The 20551-nt window shown below is 41.3% G+C and overlaps 2 protein-coding genes across 4 annotated transcripts in view; one reads left to right on the plus strand and one right to left on the minus strand.

Annotated features, from left to right (window-relative positions):
• Positions 1-19184, plus strand: LOC119521844 (ret finger protein-like 4A). Its single transcript, XM_037820518.1, has 4 exons — positions 1-148; positions 1520-1586; positions 9943-10289; positions 18469-19184. The coding sequence occupies exons 1-4, from the start codon at positions 1-3 to the stop codon at positions 19044-19046; spliced, it is 1140 nt and encodes a 379-aa protein (XP_037676446.1). The 3' UTR covers positions 19047-19184.
• Positions 18205-20551, minus strand: part of LOC119520922 — a 15295-nt gene continuing 12948 nt past the window's right edge. For 2 of the 3 annotated variants that reach the window (XM_037818779.1, XM_037818780.1), the window contains one exon: positions 18205-19737. The gene's annotated coding sequence lies outside the window, so the exon portion shown is untranslated. The remainder of the gene's footprint in view (positions 19738-20551) is intronic. The other variant, XM_037818781.1, reaches the window with a different exon arrangement.

The following is a 20551-nucleotide window of genomic DNA, read 5'->3' on the forward strand; positions in this document are numbered from 1 at the left end:
ATGTCTTTGGTCTCCTGTGTGCTCTGGAAACATCCCACATGCTCAGCCTTTCCTTCCTCCTTCTCCCCTCCCACGTCCTCAGTGCTGCCCTCACCTCCTTCTCCTGAAATAGACCAGGTCACTGTGAAGACTGAACCCTGTGTGCCAGGTATGGATGTTCTTATCCCAATTTGTTTCTTCCCCCATGGCTACATTTCACCACCTCTTAGAATTTCTAAGGGCTTTCTTGAAGTTTGAAACTTGAAGAATATTCCTAAAGAAAATTTAGAAGGATTATTGAAGAAGATTTTCAAGAGTCTTGTCAATTGTGAGTTCACATGAGAGAGATCCAGCCTCACAGTTGCATACACGTGCTGGCGATACGTAAAAGCATTATTTAATAATTTAAAGGTGCCCCATCCATAGAGACAGGGAAGTCCCAGGACACAGATTTGAAGAGTGGACTGAAAGTCAGATGATTAACTCTGCAAATTGTTTGGGGATTGGGTGGCCTAACACTCATAAGTGACTGGAAGCAGAGAAACTGGCACTGTCAAAGTAGGGTTTTCCACAACTGGATCTTTTCTAAATAATAACAGTTTTGAAGCAGTGATCTGCTCATGTATGTGGCAGAAAACTCATTATCTATATCTGTGGAAGAAGGCAACGATGTTGATCTCAAGCTAGAGTTTTCCCTGGAAAAAGAACTGTCAGGACCGAAAGCCAACGTCAGAGATTCAACCTGCTGGGAACAAACTGTCTCTTTCTTGGATTAGGGCTCCCTGGGCTAAGGATTTATCATAAACCCTTCTCCTGGGTAAGAGTGAATCATTCTTTCACCATGTCATGAGTGTGGGGAACACATTTTGTCCCCGGCTGCTCCCCCGTGACCACAAGAGAAAACTCAACCTCAGTCACCTGCTAACCAGCCCCAGAGCCCACCTTTAGGGTAAAGGCTAGAAATGCCACAGAAGCCCCTCCGAGCCCTCTGTGCCTGCAGGCTGTGTTATGCTGTTCTCACCAATAAGATACAGGTAGTTCTGGGGGTGCCGTGTGGGGTGGTTTCCTGTCAGGAAGGAGCTGGTGGAGAAACACTCCTTCCCCACCCATGCCCTTCCTGCCTTTAGAGGCCTGGGGGGGCTGCAGCTGTCTTGCCACCATGAGGGAACGATGGTGAGTCCTAAATCCAACCACTTGGGAGAGTGGACCAGAAGAAATGCAGAGACCAGTCACCGGCCATCAACAGCATCTCCACTGATTTCTTGTCCCTTCCGAACCCTTATCGTATAGATATTTAGTCTGCAATGCACACATAATAGGAGCTCAGTGATAGCTATATACATGATTATATTCCTGGTCAGAAACAGGAAGTGCAAATATCTTCTCCTTTTTGGTGTGTTATCTTTTCACTCTCTTGGCAGTGAGATACACAAAGCGGGTGCTCAATCTTTTGAGTAATGTCTACTCTCTTGTTAATTTGCAATGTCCAGAGCCTGAGAGTAATGGTAACTCATGCCTGATTAATGGTTTTGGCTCTCAGAGCATCTCCTGGACTGCTCCACTGTCGTGTTTCTGGGCCTCTTGGTCTGGGCCAGCGGCTCCATTCGGTAAGCAGCTCTGCTCTCCCTGCTTTCCCTGCAGATCCACACCTGAGCCCTCAGCCACACTCTTTCCTTGTGCTCTTACATCCTCATCTCCTCTTACTTGCTGGACTCTGTCTTCACCTTTTCACGCCTATTGCCATAGAGACAACCTCTGGTTTTGAACGTGCGAGCCCCTGGTGCTGATCCCCCAGACAAACAAGCACTGGTTCTGTTCTCTGATGAAGAGTCACCATTCACGCAGGGAATCTGGAGATGGCCCCTTCTACACCGACCCCAAAGTCTCCTCTCTGTTAAGAGAGTTAACGCTTACTGCGGGCAATCGTGTCTCAGAAACTCTGCTAGATTCAGGAAGGGAGGTTCCTTAGCCAGTGACGCTCCTGGATGAGGTCACCATGTGTTTGGGGAAAGATTCCAAATAAAGACCCCGATGCTCAGGGAAATGACAGTCTCTGCCCCACAGTGCCCCCACAAAATGGAATTAAACATTTCCAAGTTTTGGGAATAGAGGCACAAAATTTGTAAGATCTAAAAAGGAATATCGAAAATCTTATTTTTAATGATAGGCTTGTAAATGTATGTTGTCCTATTGAATTGACATAGATTATTAAGCTCATGACAGAATGTACCAAGGTTTGGAGAAAATTCTAATACATAAAATGAAATGCATTACTTTGGATAGTAAACAACACCTGGGAATGTTACAGAATTTCGTAAGTCGGCATCAAATGTATGAACTTCTGTCATCAAGTGGAATTTATGAAATTAATATTTGCTTCTTGAATTGGAGCATTATTTCTTCTACATGCTATCCACATTAAAGTCCTTGAAATATCTATATACATATATATGTTCATATACTTACATATATGTTTCTCACATTACTATTTTTTCCTTATTAGAGAAATTGTAGGTTTACAGAACAATCATGCATAAAATACAGGATTCCTATACACCACCGCACCCTCAACTTGCATTGAGGTGTATCATTTGTTACAAATGATGATAGCACATTTTTATAATTGTACTGTTAATTAAAGTCTGTGGTTTAACTTAGGGTTCACTGTTTGTGTACTGTAGTTCCATGGCTTTTTTAAAAAAATTTTATTCTGTTACTGTATCCAAGAAGTTAGGATTTAAGGGCTGATTATGATTACTAAATTATTATACAGGTTTTGCTTTTCAATTTCTGATTTATTAGAGTAGACACAGGGACATACCTGAAACCTGAAATGTAATCCAGCTGCCTTGATCTCTGATAATGATTGTGTAACCTTTATCTTGTGCCCACGTGTTTGTAAAAACCTTGTGACTAACCCTCAACTAAATCCATTTATCCAATTTTCTGACTTTAGTCTTAAGATCACTAAAGACAGCCCCTAATGTTTATTAATAAAGGGCCTTGGGTCAGCCCAGAACTAACCCACAACAAATCCAAAGTTATTTTGAAAACCAAAGCTGGATCTAACCAGAATGGGCCCACCTGCCATGTGCAGCAGCTTAGACTTTAATCTACAAGTCACCTATAACTCATTATAATTCTAGAAATCACGCCCATCATCATATTAAGGCCAACATTTTCTTACATACCTTCTATTACTAAGCTTGTAATCAATCTGTGCATGCTCAATAATTAGATCACCTCTAATTACATCATCTGGGGCCATTGTGCTCATTATCCTAAAACCTGCCCATCTGTTGATACCATAAAACTATCAGAATTACTGCAGTTGGAGGACACAGATTTTGGGCCGGCAGACCATCTGCTCTCCTGTTACCCACCAAGCAATAGAACTCTTTCTCTCTTTGAAACCCATGTGTCTCAGGAATTGGTCATTTGAGCGCATCAAGCAAAGAATCCACCACTTTTGGTCCAGTAATATTACCATATACACAACATAACAGTTCCCCATTCAATGATATTCAGATTACATATATTTCAGTGCTGTTAACTGCATTCACAATGTTGTGTTACCATCACCACCATCCATTACCAAAATGTCCATCATTCCAAATGGGAACCCTGTACATTTTAAGACTTAACTTCCCATTCCCTGCCCCCACTTCGTCCCCTGGGAATCTTGATTCTAGATCCTGACTCTATGAGTTTGCTTATTTTGATTGTTTCAAATCAGTCTCACCTTACCCATTTTAATAACTTTAAATAGAATCATTTTATGTCTGCTTTGGCATGGTCTAATATCTCATGTGACTTATTTTGACCTTGGTAAAATCATCTGCGAAAGGGTCCCCATCAAATATGGGAACTAGATGAATTCTGGTACCTAAAATTATTACGTCTCTGAACAACAAATGGTTGCTAACCCTGAAAATAGATTAGAGAGACATGGAGAATTTTAATGAGATATAATATTTAGTTCTTCATGTCTTAGATTTTGAGGCCCAATATGGTAGCCAACAGTGGATACTGAGCTCTTAAAGGTGGCTATTGCCATGTGGAAACGATAATATTTTTTCTATACTGGGCTAAATAGAAGAGGATAAGATTACTAGAACATTTAAAATGACACATGGGGCTTGCTGCAGCCTCTGCTGGCAGCACTGGCCTGGACCCTGCTCTGTCTGGAACAGATCTGATAACTGTGAACTCCAGATGCTGTGGGCCAGTTCCTGATGCTCACATCAAGGACGTATTGAAACAGTTAGAATTTTCAAGAGCTCCCTTTGCAATTTAGAACATTAGGAACATTCTCATATGAATGTGCAAGAATTACTGAAGATGTTCAAGAGTCAAGCTCATCAACTGTGTGAGCTGAGTTAGGGAGACTCCCGTGGACGTGCTGGGGATTGTGAAATATCAAATGACACAAAGGTCCTGCTGAGTAGAGACAGGGAGATCCCAGGACACCAGTGACAGTTGCAGGTATCAGAGTGAGGCTCCCGGGGGCAGGGAAGGAAGAGGAAGAGGCCAATAAGAGGGCAATTTTAGGTAAAATCTAAGTGTGCTTTATCCAGTGAAAATATACCTCAAATGTGGGCAAGAAAGAGGCTCTTTAAGATAAAATGAAACTCAGAGAATTGGTTGCCTCAAACCCTTTAGTACAAAAAACCCAACATGAAGTTTCTCAAGTTGAAGACAAAAGATACCAGGTGGAAACTCAATAGTGACTAAAGATTACCAGAAATGAAACAAATACCTGGGATAAGAGAAAATTTATTTTTACTGAATTATTTAAATTACATAAGATAGTATAATGCAGAAATGATAATGTCTCATAAATTTAAGAAAGAAGAAATGAATTTAACAAATATCTCAAAGCATAAGCATAATGGACTTATATAGTTCTGAGGTTTTTATTTTTTACATGAAATGGTGCAGAATTAATCCTAAGTAGACCATGAAATGTAAAGAATAAATTTTTAAGTCCCTAAAGAAATGACTTAAAAAAGAAAAGATAGACCTGAAAAATCCAAGAGATGAATTAAAAAGGAGTTTTTAAAATATATAAACAACCCCAAATAAGGCAGGAAGAGAAAAACAGAGTAACATGAAACAACTATATTTTGTTTACACGGGACACAATTTAAATATAAACATGCGAAGTTTGCAAGGATATATGTTGAAAAATATTTATGTTGCATACTCAACAAAAGATACTGGAGTGGCAATAATTAAGATCAGATTTTTAAAAAGGTTTTCAAAACCAAGATTTTTTCAAAATGAAGGAGAGCATTTCATTACAAAAAAGGGTCACATCATCAGACAGACAAAAAGTTCTTAAATATTCATGTGACAAACAAGAAAATTTCAGAATCCATGTAACAAACCCAGTCAGAATTAAAGGATTAAATAGACAGCATAATAAAAAACTTAAAAGATATTCATCCACTCTCAGCAATTAACATAATAAGTAGATACAGCAAGTAAAGACATAGCTGATCTTAACAAAGTCATCAACGGCTGTCATGTAATTTATATTTAGAGAATTTACCTTTCCAACAACTACAAAACACAAATTCTTCTCTAAGGGGCATAAAAGTCACCAAAACAGAGAACATACTTTGCCCATAAAAAATCTCATAAGATGAAAGAGATTAAAATATATAATACAAGATATGTTCACTAATCACAGAAAAAGTAAATTAGAATGAAATAAATATAAAATATAAAGGAAAACCTCCAAGATTTGACACGTAAACTACACACTTCAGTATAATCCATGGGTCAAATATGATCTCAAAAGAGAAATTAGAAAACATACAAACTGAATGTTAATCAATATAGAAAATTTACAAATATTTAGGAGGCAGCTAAAGCAGTGCTTAGAGAAAGTTTTACAGATTAAACTACTTAAATTATAGAGAATAACAGTATAAAACAAATGACTTCAAGTCCAGTTTATTAAGCTAAATAAATAAGAACAAAGAAAACCCAATGTAAGTGGATGTGCCGGTTTGAAACTGTTATGGACCCCAGGAAAGACTGTGTTCTATAATGCAATGTTGTGGGGACAGATTTATTGTGGGTGGGAGCTTTTGATTAGGTTGTTTCCATGTAAGCGGGACCCACCCAACTGTGGATGAGACCTTAGGATTAGATTATTTCCAGGAGGTGTGATCCTGCCCATTCAAGGTGAGTCTTGATTAGTTTACTGGAGTCACTAAGGGAGCTCAGGGGACAACTCAGACCCAGATGCTTGGAGATGCAGACAGAAAGACATATGGAGACCTAAGCTAAGAGATGAAGCCTAGAGTTTGCTCCAGAGAAGCAAAGAGAGGACCCCCCCAGATGTTTAGAGAGAAATTCCCTGGGAGAACAAGCAAGGATGCACAGGAGCTGAGAGAGAGAGGCTAAGAGAGACAGAAGCCTAAGGACATTTTGGAGAAAGCCATTCTGATTACCTGGGAGCAAAGGACCAGCAGACGCCAGCCACATGCCTTCCCAACTGACTAAATTTTAGATGCTAAGAAATGAACAATTTGGTCTCTGTTTTAGGTTTTCCCATAGTAATATTTGATGTGCTCCTTTGTTCCTCCTAGACTGCCATTTACATCAATGTGGAAACAAGACCTGGCCACCACTACTGTCACTTATCCTTCCAAAAGATCAATAAAATTGATGAACCTCTCGTCAGACTGAACAAAAAATAGAGAGAAGACACAAGTCACTAATATCAAGAACCAACGAGGGATCTTCACACCAGATCTACAGAGAGTGAAGGATTCTACAAGAATATTATGAAGAATTCTATGTCTGTAAACTCAACAACCCTAACAGGAAAAACAACCACATTAAAGAAAAGCAAATTTGCAAAAAACCTGAATAGACATGTTTCCAAAGAGGATATTTAAATGCCTGAAAAGGACAGGAAAACATGTTCAATATCATAGCTATTAGGGAAATGAATATTAAAACTACAGTGAGATATTATTTCACACCTACTAGAATGGCACTATTAGAAACACAGAAAGCTGCAAGTGTTGGAGAGGATGTGGAGAAATAGGGACACTCGTTCACTGCTGGTGGGAGGGCAGAATGCACAGCTGCTGTGGCAGAGAGTTTGGTGGTTCCTCGGGAAGCTGAGTCTAGAACTGCCGTATGATCTGGCCATCCTGCTGCTAGTTATGGACTCAGAAGAGCTAAAAGCAGGGACACAAACAGATATTTGCACACCACTGTTCATAATGGCATTATTAACAACTGCCAAAAGATGGAAGTAATCCAAGTGTCTATCAACTGATGAATGGATAAAGAAAATGTGGTGTATGCATTTGATAGAATATTATTCGGCAGTAAGACGTAATGAAGTAGTGGTGCACACAACAACATGGATAGACATTGAGGACATTATGTTGAGTAGAATAAGCCAGACACAAAAGGACAAATATTGTATGATTGCACTAATATAAACTAATTATATAAGTAAACTCCTGGAGTTAAAGTCTAGAGTAGAGGTTACCAGGAGATAGAATGAGGGTAGAGAATGTGAAGCTGATGCTTAATATGTACAGAATTTCTAACTAGGTTGATTGTAAGTGTTTGGAAATGGGTAGAGGTGATGGCAGCACATTATTATTGTTAATAGGATTAACAGTGCTGAATTGCATAGAATGTCATTGAAAAGGGGAAGTTTAGGGTCATGTACGTCACTAGAAGGAAAGCCAGAGGATTAACATGGGACTGTACAACACAGTGAACCCTGTTGTGGATGACAACTGTGGTTAATAGTACAAATACAAGAATGTTCTTTCACGAACTAGAAAAAATGTATGTCCCTATTACAAAGTGTTAATAAAAGGTTGGTAAATTGGAAAAATACACCCAATGTAAACTTTGGACAGTAATGTTTAATATTCTTTTATCAGTTGTGACAAGGGTACCACACCAATGCTAAGTGTCAGCAATGCGGGGGGGTGTAATGCTTAGATTTATGTGTCAACTTGGCAGGTGATGGTGCCCAGGAGTCTGGTCAAGCAAGCACTGGCCTAACCGTTACTGCAAGGACACTTGTGGCTGGTTAATAAAGCAGAAGGCTGGTTAATTCAATCATCAGTCAGTTGATTGCATCCTTGACTGATTACATCAATGAAGGGCGTGTCTTCCATAATTTGAGAATTTAATCACCTGGATTTAATCTAATTAGTTGAAGACTTTTAAGGGAGAAGAGAGGGAAACTTCATTTCTTCTATTTTGGCTATTTTGGGAGTTCAGTGAACACCTTCACCAGAGTTGCCAGCTCATTCCCTGCCCTGTAGAATTTGGACTAATTCATTCCCACAGTTGTGCAGGACACTTTTATAAAATCTCACATTTACAGATATCTCTTGTTGGTTCTATTTCCCTAGAGAACAGTAACTAATACAGGATGGTATGTGGGGTGTGGGTTTCTTCTTTTTAAGTAAGGAAAATGTTCTCTGGTTGATTGTGGTGGTGAAAGCACAACTCTGTGATGGTGCTGAGAGGCACTGATTGTGTACTTTTGATGGATTGTATGGAGCATGAATATATCTCAACAAAACTGCTTAAAAAAGAGACATTGATACATCATGTATAAGTACAATGTGAATATTGATAAACATGGAAGTTTTAGATCTTAGGAAGAAATCCCAGTCAAATAAAATGGAAGTTCTACCTACCTTCATATTGTCACAGATTAAGCTAAAAATATTTATGATTCTATATGATGTAATAGAAATGAAAGTAAAGGTACAGATCTAATTTAGTCTAAAACCCAAGAGTAAAAAAATATTTATAAATATTAACCACAAGCAATGCTGTTGAGATTTATAAACATTCAAGTCAGAAGTATCAGAAAATGAAATTCATATTTGATTTGGATTTCTGCATTGACTAAAATGTTTGTAGTAACCCATTCCATCTGTAAAACTCATATTTCTGCCATATTAAAGCTCAGGACCTGATTGGGTTAAAGAGGCGTGGCCTGGTGTGAATAAGGAGGAAGTGCCCTCGCTATAAAAACCCCTTCCCAATCAATCTCACTCCAGAACTCAGCTACCTTTGGAAGCACCTGGAGGTCAGAGAGGACTCTAGTGGAGTACAGGTGAGTCCCTTAATATGTAATTTCTTTTCTACATCTTGTGTTTCTACAAAGGGCAGATTTGATAGAACAAGGTCCAGGGAATTGAGAAACTTACTAATTCATCAAGTGTTGTCTGAGGCCATCTCACTTCTAGGCACAATGTTTGTACTTAGGAACACTGGACCTGTGGTGTAGATGCAGTACATGGAACTTAGATTTTCAATATCCAGACTGAAGCAATGGCTTGTTTCTTCGTTTCCATAATCAAATCCTAGCTTGGCCAACTCTACAAGATGGTGAGTTGAAAATTTCCCGTTGACTTATTCAACTGCTGAGCTACTGCTTTGGATTTGACCTCAGACAGGTTGGACCAGCTGGGAAAGCTGGAGGGTCCCTGAGTCTAGAGCAGTGATAACCAATAGAAACACAATGTGACCCACACATGTAATTATAAATTATCTAGTAGCCACATTAAGATAAAAAGAAACAAGCCAAAATAATTTTAATATTAAAAATATTTAATCACATCAATTTTTAACAAAGCAGCTCATGTGCTTTTTTTCTCCATGAGGTCACTGAAATCCACTGTGTATTTTACACTCACGCACAACTCAATCCAGATAAGCTCCATCTGGGGTGATTAATATCCGTATGTGGCTGTGGCTACCACACTGGACAGCCCAGGTCTAGTCTCTTTCAAATTTCTTTGATTGCAAGGTCCTTCATTCCACCTAGATTCCAAATGTCAGAGTGTCAGGGCCATGACTCTTGTATTTGTATTTATATTGTGTCTTCATTACCTAGTGCTAGTGGCTGCACACAGAAGGTAGATGACAACTCTATGCATGGAAAGATGAAAGAGTCCCAAGTCAGTCCATTCATGGAAACTCATTTCATGCTCATTTTCCCCTGACAGTGGCCATGGCTGAGCACTTTAAGGAAGTGAGTAGATGTCCCATCTGCCTGGAGCATCTTGAAAAACCAGTGTACCTGAAGTGTGGGTACGTCTGCTGCCTGCACTGCACCACGTCACTGCAGAAGGAGCCCCGCGGGGAGGGCTTGCTGTGCCCCTCCTGCCCCGTGGTCTCTCAGAAGAACGACGTCAGGCCCAATCGGCAGCTGGGGGGGCTGGTTTCCAGGGTCAGGGACCTGGAGCCCCACCTGAGAGCCGCTCTCCAGATGAACCCGAGGACGCTGAAGTTCCAGGGTAAGGCCTCTGTATCACCTCACTCCAACCTATAAAGGGCCCTTGAAAAGCAACTGTTCCAAAGGATCTCTCTAAAATATCAGTTGCATTCTGGCACCTAAAATTTCTCTGCTCCAAGCTCAGCTGTTCTGAATATAGTGTAGAACCACCTGGTTTCAGCAGGGTTTTATCATTTAGGTCATGCCATAGATTTCTGTGTCTAATATCACAGCCACTGGTGGCTCTGGAGCACTTGAATGTGGCTAATGCCACACATGAAGGGTTAATATTTCAATATATTGAGGTTAAATAGTAGTTACTAAAATTATGTTTTACCTGTTTCCTATTTCTGTAATGTGTTCACAAGACATTTACAATTGTACTTGTGGCTTGCATTCTATTTCTACTGGGCAGCACTGGCCTAACGAAGGCTTCTCAAACTTGAATATGGACGTGTGCTTGTTTGTGTGGGTATATGACCATCATAGCGTCTCTTTTTAATTCAACAAACTCAAATCATCACATCCATCTTTAACTTGAAGGATATTTATGTTTCATGGACTTTTTAAAAAATCTTTTTCAATATGACCCAGACATTTAATTCTCTCTATGCCAGATCACATCCCTTTTCAAAATTCCTCCACTAATATAGTGATTTCACCTTTCAACAATACGTCCAACACTTAAAATGCTCTCTTAGTTTAAATGTGCTGACCTCATTCCCTACATTGAATCAATTATGAAAACGGAAATCTTAAGAGTGCCATATTCCAGAGAAACTCTGTCCAATACAGATATGATGTGTCTCTCCCATAATTTTGAACATTGTAAAATATACAATCGAAAAAGAAAAATGAGAAAGGTGATAAAAATATACATATATTTTAGTTAAGCCATTAAATTCAAAATATTGTCATTTCTATATGTGCCACCAGCCACATCAGTGCTCAAAGGCCACATATAACCAGAGGCCACCATATTGAAAAGCACAGATATGGGTCATTTGTGCCCCAGAAACTTCTACTGCAAAGCGGGTGGGCTACTGGCATCTAGTGGTGGAGGCCATTAGTGCTGCTAAAAATCCTACAACATCCAGGTCAGCACCCACACAAAGAACCGTCTCCACCCAAAATGTACAGGTCAGTAGAGCCAAGGCTGAGAACCACTGGCTCACATCAGGCCAGCTGGATGTGTTTGTGAAACTGGGACGTCTCCTCCTCTCCTTTAATCAAATATTAATGGGTCAATATCTATGTCATGGCATGTTTTCACAGACCCCCTTGATGAAAAAGGAAGATGAATCTTCCATTCAGATCAAGAAATGTAATAAAACACACTCAAAACTGTCGCCTAAGAACACACCCTGTGGACACAACCATTTCGTCCAAAGTATTTTTCTCCATAATTGCCAGTATCTATTTTTAGAAGTTTGTTTTAACGAAAAACTAAAAACCTGGAACCATCTCAAACTGGAAAATCACCTTTCTTTTTTAAAATTTTTTCACAGAGTAAAACAGAAATAGAGGACACCTTACGTTCCAGTAAAACATATATCCAAGGCCTGACACATATGCACATAGAATTATGATGCATCACCTGACTTCAAACATTCTTCATCCCTTATTAATCCTAACAGAGCATATTATGCATTTTCATTCCATTGGTGGCTTGCCAAAGTGTGTGAAGCCTGAGTATTTGCAGTCTATTGGAAGTACCTACCTCAAATCAAATTAACCAACTGATTTTATTGATATTTTGCTTCATACTTCTTTAATTTCCTTCTCTCAAATTTGAAAACATTTGAAAATACATGAGTATAATTTTACATAATGAAAATTATGAATTTAATAACTCAGGAAATCACGAATGATTTGTGTGTAATCTTAGTATTTCCCCTTCTCAATGTGGAATCACCACTCAGATGAATCTCATTTGCTTTCTTCTTTATATTATGTACCATCACTTTTTCTCTCTTCAGTCATGAAATACAATTGTTTCTGATGACCCCAGAGAATCAGGAATTCTGTAGGGAGGGTGAACAATCAGGAGAAGACATGGAAGAACCCAGACTGACTTCAAATTAAGTTAAATGGAAATTATTTGCTCTCTACTTTTTGCTGGATACTCACTGTATTTCGTATCCAAAATCAAGTCACAATCTCAGTTCTCAATACGGTTGCTCACTGCCACAAACGGAACCCACAGAGCCGGTACCAGCAGTAACTGGCTGCATCAGAGGTGGTTCCATCGTCCTGGGAGAACACGGGGGGAATGATCTGTCCTGGGACGTCAGGAAAGGTTCCTGAGGGGACACCGCTGAGGGCCTCGGGTTCAGGGGCGTTTCCCCAGGTCCGTCCATCAGGCTTCAAGGTTTCCAGGCAGAGAAGGAAGGTCCCGACATGTCGCTGTGACTTTAAACTGCTGTAGTTATGAATAATCTCGTAAGGCTCAGGCGGCCATGATGTCCTTAGGTATCAAGAGACACAAATGTTTCAGGACTGAGCAGTGACGGGACTCGGTGAGCCTCCCGCCTCTCTCCGGTGCGCGTTTCAGGAAGCAGCACGGAGGCCGGAAGCCCGGGTCAGAGCCGGAAGCAGGAAGTCTCCTTGTGAGCGCGGACACAGCGCCACCTAGGGGCTCGCTGCGCGGGGACCCGGAGCTCATTTTATTATTTAATCAGCCAAATGTTGTAGAAATTGTCTGCAGTTGTCACTCACAAACTCAAACCCGTGTAGTCTTATTCTATCTAGACTATAAAGGCCAAAATAAGTAGAACATTATTTAACAACCAATAAAAATCCAAAATTTCATTAGGACTTTAATAAGATAGATGAATGGATAGACACAGGTATAATTTATGGAGTGTCTAAAGACTTTAGCTAAAGTGAGAACAACTTATATCACAAATTAGTGGAGAGTGAATATTAATAACACTGAAACATTTATATCTTAAGGAATCAATCACAGTAAATCAACATGAGGTTTTAAAACATCATGGGGTTTATTAAAGGTTCAGCATGCACATATAAAGTAATATTAATGAAATTAAATTTCCAGATTTAATGTTGTATTCAAAATAAATTTCCACCCACAGAGGAAAGCAACATGAATAAGCATTGGCCACAACAATGCTTTGGGAGATTTGCACGCAAAAAAGAAATTTCCAAAAAAGCAATCTATTTACTTGATACCAAAAGAATAAAATATAAATGATTTTGGATGATTATTTTTAAATAATTTTAAAATAATATATAGAATGTTAAAAGTTGGTGGATCTGGGTATCTGGGGAGGGGGGTGTTCCAGTTTGCGAATGCTGCCCCCTTTGCAAAATACCAGAAAATGGATTGCCATTTATAAAGGAGGATTATTTGGTTACAAAGTTACAGTCTTAAAGCATAACCTGTCCAAGGTAAGGCATCAACAATAGGGCACCTTCACTGGAGAAAGGCCATCGGCATCCAGATAACCTCTGTTAGCTGGGGAGGACTGTAGCTGACATCCGCTTGCTCCCAGGGTGCATTTCAAAATGGCTTTCTCCCAGATAGCAGCATCAGCTTTCAACGGGGTCTTCAAAATATGTCTCTAAGCTGCAGCCAATGCCCGGGGTCCATAACTCCAAGAATCTCTGACCTAAACCAACTAGCATCTGGGTCTATGCCAGTGTTTTTAAAGGACCCCAGTAATTAAATCAAGACCCAGGCTGAATGGGCGGGGCCACATCTCCATGGAAATAATCCAATCAGAGTTATCACCTACAGTTGGGTGGGTCACATCGCCATGCAAACAACTTAATCCAGATAGTCCAACCTAATCCACACTAATACATCTGCCCCCACAAGACTGCATGAAAGAACATGGCACTTTGGGGGGCATAATACATCCAAACTGGCACAGGGGGTATGTTAGAGAACTCTGTATGAGTTTGTATTGTTTCTGCAACTGACCTATAAGCTTGAAATCATTTCAAAATAAAAAGTTTTTTAATAACAATAATACGTACTTTAAAAAAGACTAAAAAAAGCCAACTTTTAGCTATACTGATTTTTTTATGATGATGTCAACAATATTTCCACAATGCAAAATATCAGGCAACTTAATACAAATCCACGAGATGGACACACCCGGCCCACGCCTGCCGTCCTCCCTGCCCACCATCAGCCCCTCCAGTGCTGAAGGCAGCTGGCTCTGTGCACTGGGGGCGTTGGTGACTCCACCCAAGGTGGGTGACTTTCCCCCAAGGTGTGGGAGAGAACAGTATGGCATATCCCTGGGCTGCACGTCCAGCTGCAGACCCTGCTGTCTCGTCCATGGAGCACGTACTTCCCAAACAACTGCCCACGGCTATAGAAAACAGGACCTGACCATGAAACATTATTGTCAAACTGATCACAATTTATAGAGCTGTGTAACCTAACCCACTCCCGCTTCATATTTGCATCTCCCTCCACAAACCCTGATCACCTGTCAATCAATTACAACCACGTTGAATCCTTTTTGAAGAGAACAAAAATGTTTAAATAAAGGAAATATATTATTTTCTATAACATGTCAGATAAAGGAAATTGTAAGATTGTAAGAAATACCTTTAAATTTTCATTCTATAACTAATAAAAACAGGCCCTTGACTAGCTAACTGATTACAGAGGGATCACCCGAGGGTTGATTCACCAAACTTCTAAACCTGGACCTTGGCCACTGAAAGAGAAAGGACTTTTGAAAAATGACTGTGGAATAGTGAATGCAATTTTAGGAAAGACTTCTGAGTAGGTTTAATTTATCATTTATTTCAATTTATGTCCTTGATCTAAACCTGAGGTTTTATTTTTAGAAACAAAAAGTATTTGAAAGTACCTCCATTCATTTAGTAAAGATTAATATTGATGCCAAATGTTTAGTATTAAAAATTTCTCTTTTAATTCTAAATTGTATCATTAACAGACATAATATTCAATATGGAAACCTAGCATGAAATATGGCAATAATTTGTTTATATTAATAGGGGAAAAATGCTCAGGATAAAATGATTTCCATTGTTTGTGGAAACTTCTCTATATTTTCAGGAAAACGTCATTTCTGCCAGAATTAAATCACAGCCTGATTGAGTTAAAGAGCAGCAGCAGGATGTGAAGGAGGTGGGGGAGGGGCCCTCTGCATAAAAGCCCCGGGTGGGTCCATCTCTCCCCAGAACTGAGCTGTCCCTGGAAGCAGCTGGAGGCCAGAGGAGAACCAAGTCCACAAAAGGTGAGTCCAGACCTAAGGAACTTATTTTTTTTACTTCTCAGATTTCTATGAAGATCAGATATGAGAAAGCAAGTTCTGGGAATGGAGAAAATTATTAATTCTGCTAACTCAGTGCCAGGTAGAGGGTGTGATCTTAGGGACGCTTGGCCCCTACCCAGGAGCAGTAAGTAGAACCTAGATTTCAATTCCTGGGTAGAAGAAACAAATATTTCTCAATTTTCATAGTCAAATCACAGTTTGGTCACTTTAACAGAGATGACTTGAGTTTCCACCATCGACCACTTCAGCCTCTCGGGTGCTGCTGTGGGTTTTTCCCACAGTCGGGTTGGACCAGCTGGGGAGGTGGACAATCTCTAAGTCTAGACCAATGATATCCAAGAGAAATACAGTGTGACCTACACATGGAATTATAAATTTCCAAGTAGCCACATAATGAAAGTTTTTAAAAAGGAGATATTAATTTTAATATCCAAAATATGATGTCTATATGTGATTAGTTTTTAAGGTTTACAATTACATATTAAAATCCAGGAGTATTTTACACTTTCAGCACATTTTAATTCAGAGAAGCTCCTTCTCCCGTGTTCAATGCCCCACGTGTCCGTGGCCGTGGCCACCCTCCTGGACAGCCCAGTCTAGGCCCTTCCGTCATCTCAACGTAATGCTGAATGATGGGTCCTGTCCTTCAATCCGACTAGCGTTTCAAATATCGGTAGTTCAGGGCCATGTGTCTTCCGCATTTGTATCTATGTTAACATTTTATCTTCATTACCTGGTAGTAGGGATGGCATCGTTTCTCTAGGCCTGTATCAATGAAAGAGCCCCAAGGACTATTGTCAAATTGAACTCACGGGAGCTCTATTAATAATCCGGCACATTTCCCCCAGCAGTGGCCATGGCTGAGCACTTTAAGGAAGTGAGTAGATGTCCCATCTGCCTGGAGCATCTTGAAAAACCAGTGTACCTGAAGTGCGGGTACGTCTGCTGCCTGCACTGCACCACGTCACTGCAGAAGGAGCCCCGCGGGGAGGGCTTGCTGTGCCCCTCCTGCCCCGTGGTCTCTCAGGAGAACGACGTCAGGCCCAATCGGCAGCTGGGGGGGCTGGTTTCCAGGGTCAGGGACCTGGAGCCCCGCATGAGAGCCGCTCTCCAGATGAACCCGAGGATGCTGCGGTTCCAAGGTAAGGCCTCTGGGCAGCCTCCCCCTCCCACGAGGCTCTCCCCTAACCTCGGGCCCCTCCTGTGCCCCAAGGGACAGCTGATCCCACCTGGGCGCAGGTTAGACCCACCTGGGGATTGCAAAGGGAGGAGCGTTTATGTCAGGACCAGACTTGCGCTAGCTACGGAGAACCTGCAGTGTGGCTGCTGCCGCCTGTGCAAGGAGTATTTCTGGATCCATTGAGTTAAAGGTTTTCCAAGCAGTTTTGCGTGTATCTTACTTTATAAAACTGTAGCCAATAGGAAGTCTCGGGTCACACGTGTGGCTCCCGGGACTCCACTGGTGCCCTGCCTCCCACGGCGTCTCAGCACTCGGGTTCACGTCCATCTCCAGCCCTTTAAAGTCCGGTGCCCCCACCCCACACGAGGGAGCGCAGCGCGGCCCCGGGCGGAAGCGGGAGACACTGCGCGGGGCGGTGGGGCCCGGAGAGAGGGGTCCGCGCAGGGCTCGCCCCGGGCCCACCCTGACCCGGAGCCACAGGAGACACCGCCCGACCCCACGTCACAGCTACCGCGGGGTTATCCTGCGATCCAGCTGGGGGACAGGCTCCTTGTAAGGTGGATCCTCTGCGCTCCTCTGTAGGCAGATGCGCTCCAGGCAGGCAGCCGGCGCAGACCCGCAGGTGCCAGGACCCGGGCGGGTCCCGCGGGCGACCCCAGGCTGGCTCTCCCGCCCCAGGGTCTGTGGAGGGGGCGGGTGGTCGGGGCGGGTGTGCTGGGAGCGGATCGATGGCAGCGCTCAGCACGCAGCAAGGGTGAGAAAAGTGGATTCCCGTATTTTCTGAGTGAGTATCCTTTCTGCTCCGTGCAGACTCACATTTGGGACGGTGAAACTGGTCCCAGACACTCTTTGTCCTTGGAAACCCCTCTCTGAGGCCGCACATTTTCCAGCATCTTCTGAGCCGAATCCTAAGGGAATGGACTGAAGGAATTGGCTGTTGGCCCCTGGGGTTCACCTCGGAGACTCCCCTCGGCTCTACCCACGTGGCTGTGTTAGGGGATCAGCTCTGGGCTCCAGTCCTGGTCACTGGGACGCACTGGAGGTGTTGGCGACCCACAGAGTCATTCATGTGCAGCTTTCCCTCTCCTCCAACACCACCCCATGCAAGTTCCAGGTCTAAGGTGCTTCCAGAAACAGACATCCCTGTTCATGTCCAAAGGAATCCCTTCTTCTAACTTGACTTGCACAGAGATTCCTCATTTCGTCCCAGGGCTGCTAGCATCACCCCCTCATCATGTTACAACTCTGGGAAAATGAAGTCCTGACATGTTTGCAACTATGTGGTCAATAGGACAAAATGGGAGTGTTAACACAAAGAAAAAGCAAACTTTAATGTTTCAATATTATTCTGGAATTTGTATATCATTTTTCTGTCCTTCAAAATATCTATTAGATATCTATTTTTTTACAGGATTGGCACTAATTTATATAATTTTGAGATTGACAAACAGTCAAGATCCATGACTTCATAGATCTCACACTTAAGGGAAGAAAAATATTTAATCACATAATCACATAACAATGTAAAAAGAATTCCTACTATAAGACGAATTATTGTTACAATTAGGTCCATTCATTCTATATACAAAATTTAACTCGATCAGGGAGGTCAGGGAAGTTTCCCCAAGAAAATTCTGATTTAGGGAGGAAGGGCAGAATTCAAGAGGTGACAGTGAATGAGACATTTGGTAGAAACGAGGAGTGGGCCAATATTTGCTGAACCACTTTTCTTTCCCCAGTGGATATGACCTTGGATGTGGACACAGCCAACAACTACCTCATCATCTCTGACGACCGGAGGAGAATGAAATGTGGATTCTTCAAACAGAATCGGGAACAGCGCGCTGAGAGATTCCACCCCATCTGTGTCCTGGGCACCCCTCGGTTCACCTGTGGCCGCCACTACTGGGAGGTGGAGGTGGGAACAAGCAAAGAGTGGGACCTGGGCGTCTGCAAAGACTCTGTTCCTCGACAGGAGGAGATCGTACTGACTTCAGAGCGTGGCTTCTGGACTGTGGGGTTAACAAACGGAGACTTCTACTCAGCCAGCACTGTACCCCTGACTCCTCTGCAGGTGAACCCTCGATTAGACCGAGTGGGGATTTTCCTGGACATGGATATTGGAAGCATTTCCTTTTGTGACATTAGCAACGGATCCCACATCTTTACATTCACCAAATTTTCGGCTGCAGAGCCACTGCGCCCATTTTTTGCTCCTTCACACCCAATGACTGATGGCCAAGGCTTCCTGAGGATCTGCCCTGTGATGAGTCTGGGCACTGCCTCTCCGCCAGTTTATCCTGAGCAAGAGGAATAAGACTCGGTGCACAACACATTTATAAAAAATGACATGCTCATAGATAAAAACTTTTGTGCTTGTTTCATACCTGGTACAAAGTTATAGCAGAAAAGTATGGAACATTCATGAATTGTGAACATAAATTAAGTAGCTAAATTAGGAAACATTACATTTCAAATACTGACATGGTTGTCTTGTTTGGGTCTTATGAATATGTAAAACATATTCCTTTCCAATAAACATCATGAACTTTCAGCTCAATGTCCAAGTGTTTTCCTTTTAATTTTCTGTAAGATAAACTAATATGTTTTGGAGGTGATTAAATAAGGATTTTCATGTAACCCACCAGATTATATCATTTTCTAAATAAGAAAGCAAGACCTAATATAAACAGTAAAAATACATATGTGTATGTATGTAGTTGAGAAATGGATTAATGCCACTATAGTATCCAGAGTTATGAACACAGATTTTCACCACCACAACAACATTTATTGAATATTTTCTTGGGCCTCTGCTAGTGTAGGTCTGTGTTTTAGGTGTCATGAAAACTGGACTATTTACTCTCCATTTTAGGCTATACTCACGGTAGCATCTGACACACTCCCTCATTCCTTCCTTCTTCAATGCCATTTACATTAATGTGGAATAAGACATGGACACCCACTCTCATCCTACTCCTTTCAAAATTGATGAACCTCTTCCCAGTCTGACCAAGAAAAGGAGAGAAGACACAATCACCCACATCGGGAATGAGTCAAGGAACTTTACACCAGATCTACAGATCCTGAAGGGTACTATGAGAATATTATGAACAGTATATCCACACATTCAACAACCCTAATACCAAAAACATACAAAGGCATTAGAGAAAATTACAGACCAACATCTTTCATGAACAGATGCACAATTCCTCAACAAGATATGAAACAAATTTATATATATATATAAAGAGATAATGCATTCTGACCATATGGGGTTTATCCTGTGAATAAAAGCCTGGTTCAACATTTTAGAAAACCAGTCAATGTAATTAACTAGAACAACAGACTAAAAAAGAAAAAACTAAACAATGATGTCAATACATGCAGAAAATGTGACAAAGTTGAGCATCCATTCATGATAAAAACTCTCAGCAAATCATCAATACAAGGGAACATCCTCAATCTGACCAGGGGCGAAGATACTACATCTTCAATTAAGCTTAATCTTGAAAGACTAAAGATCTGAAATAAGACAATGATGTCTGCTCTTATTTTATACTGTACTAACAATTTTAGCAAGTGCAATAGGCAAGAAAAAGAAAAGGAAAGGTAAAATAATTGGAAAGAAAAAATAAACTCAATTTTCAGATGGTGTGCTGGTTTGAAGCTATTATATATCAGAAAATGCCACATTCTTTTAATCGATTCTTGTGTGTGCAGTCCTGCTGTGGGTGGGACTTTCAGGTGGGGTTATTTCCATTGACATGTGACCCACCCCATTCAAGGTGGGTCTTAATCCTTTACTGGAGTCTGTTATGA

The sequence above is a fragment of the Choloepus didactylus genome, chromosome 27, assembly GCF_015220235.1.
Source record: "Choloepus didactylus isolate mChoDid1 chromosome 27, mChoDid1.pri, whole genome shotgun sequence".
NCBI lineage: Eukaryota > Metazoa > Chordata > Mammalia > Pilosa > Megalonychidae > Choloepus > Choloepus didactylus.

Excerpts from the sequence above, each read along its gene's own strand:
- LOC119521844 (XM_037820518.1), top strand. The coding sequence starts at position 1 with ATGTCTTTGGTCTCCTGTGTGCTCTGGAAACATCCCACATGCTCAGCC. Across the intron at positions 149-1,519 it reads GACTGAACCCTGTGTGCCAG|AGCATCTCCTGGACTGCTCC; the intron begins GTATGGATGTTC and ends TTTGGCTCTCAG. Across the intron at positions 10,290-18,468 it reads GAGGACGCTGAAGTTCCAGG|TGGATATGACCTTGGATGTG; the intron begins GTAAGGCCTCTG and ends TTCTTTCCCCAG.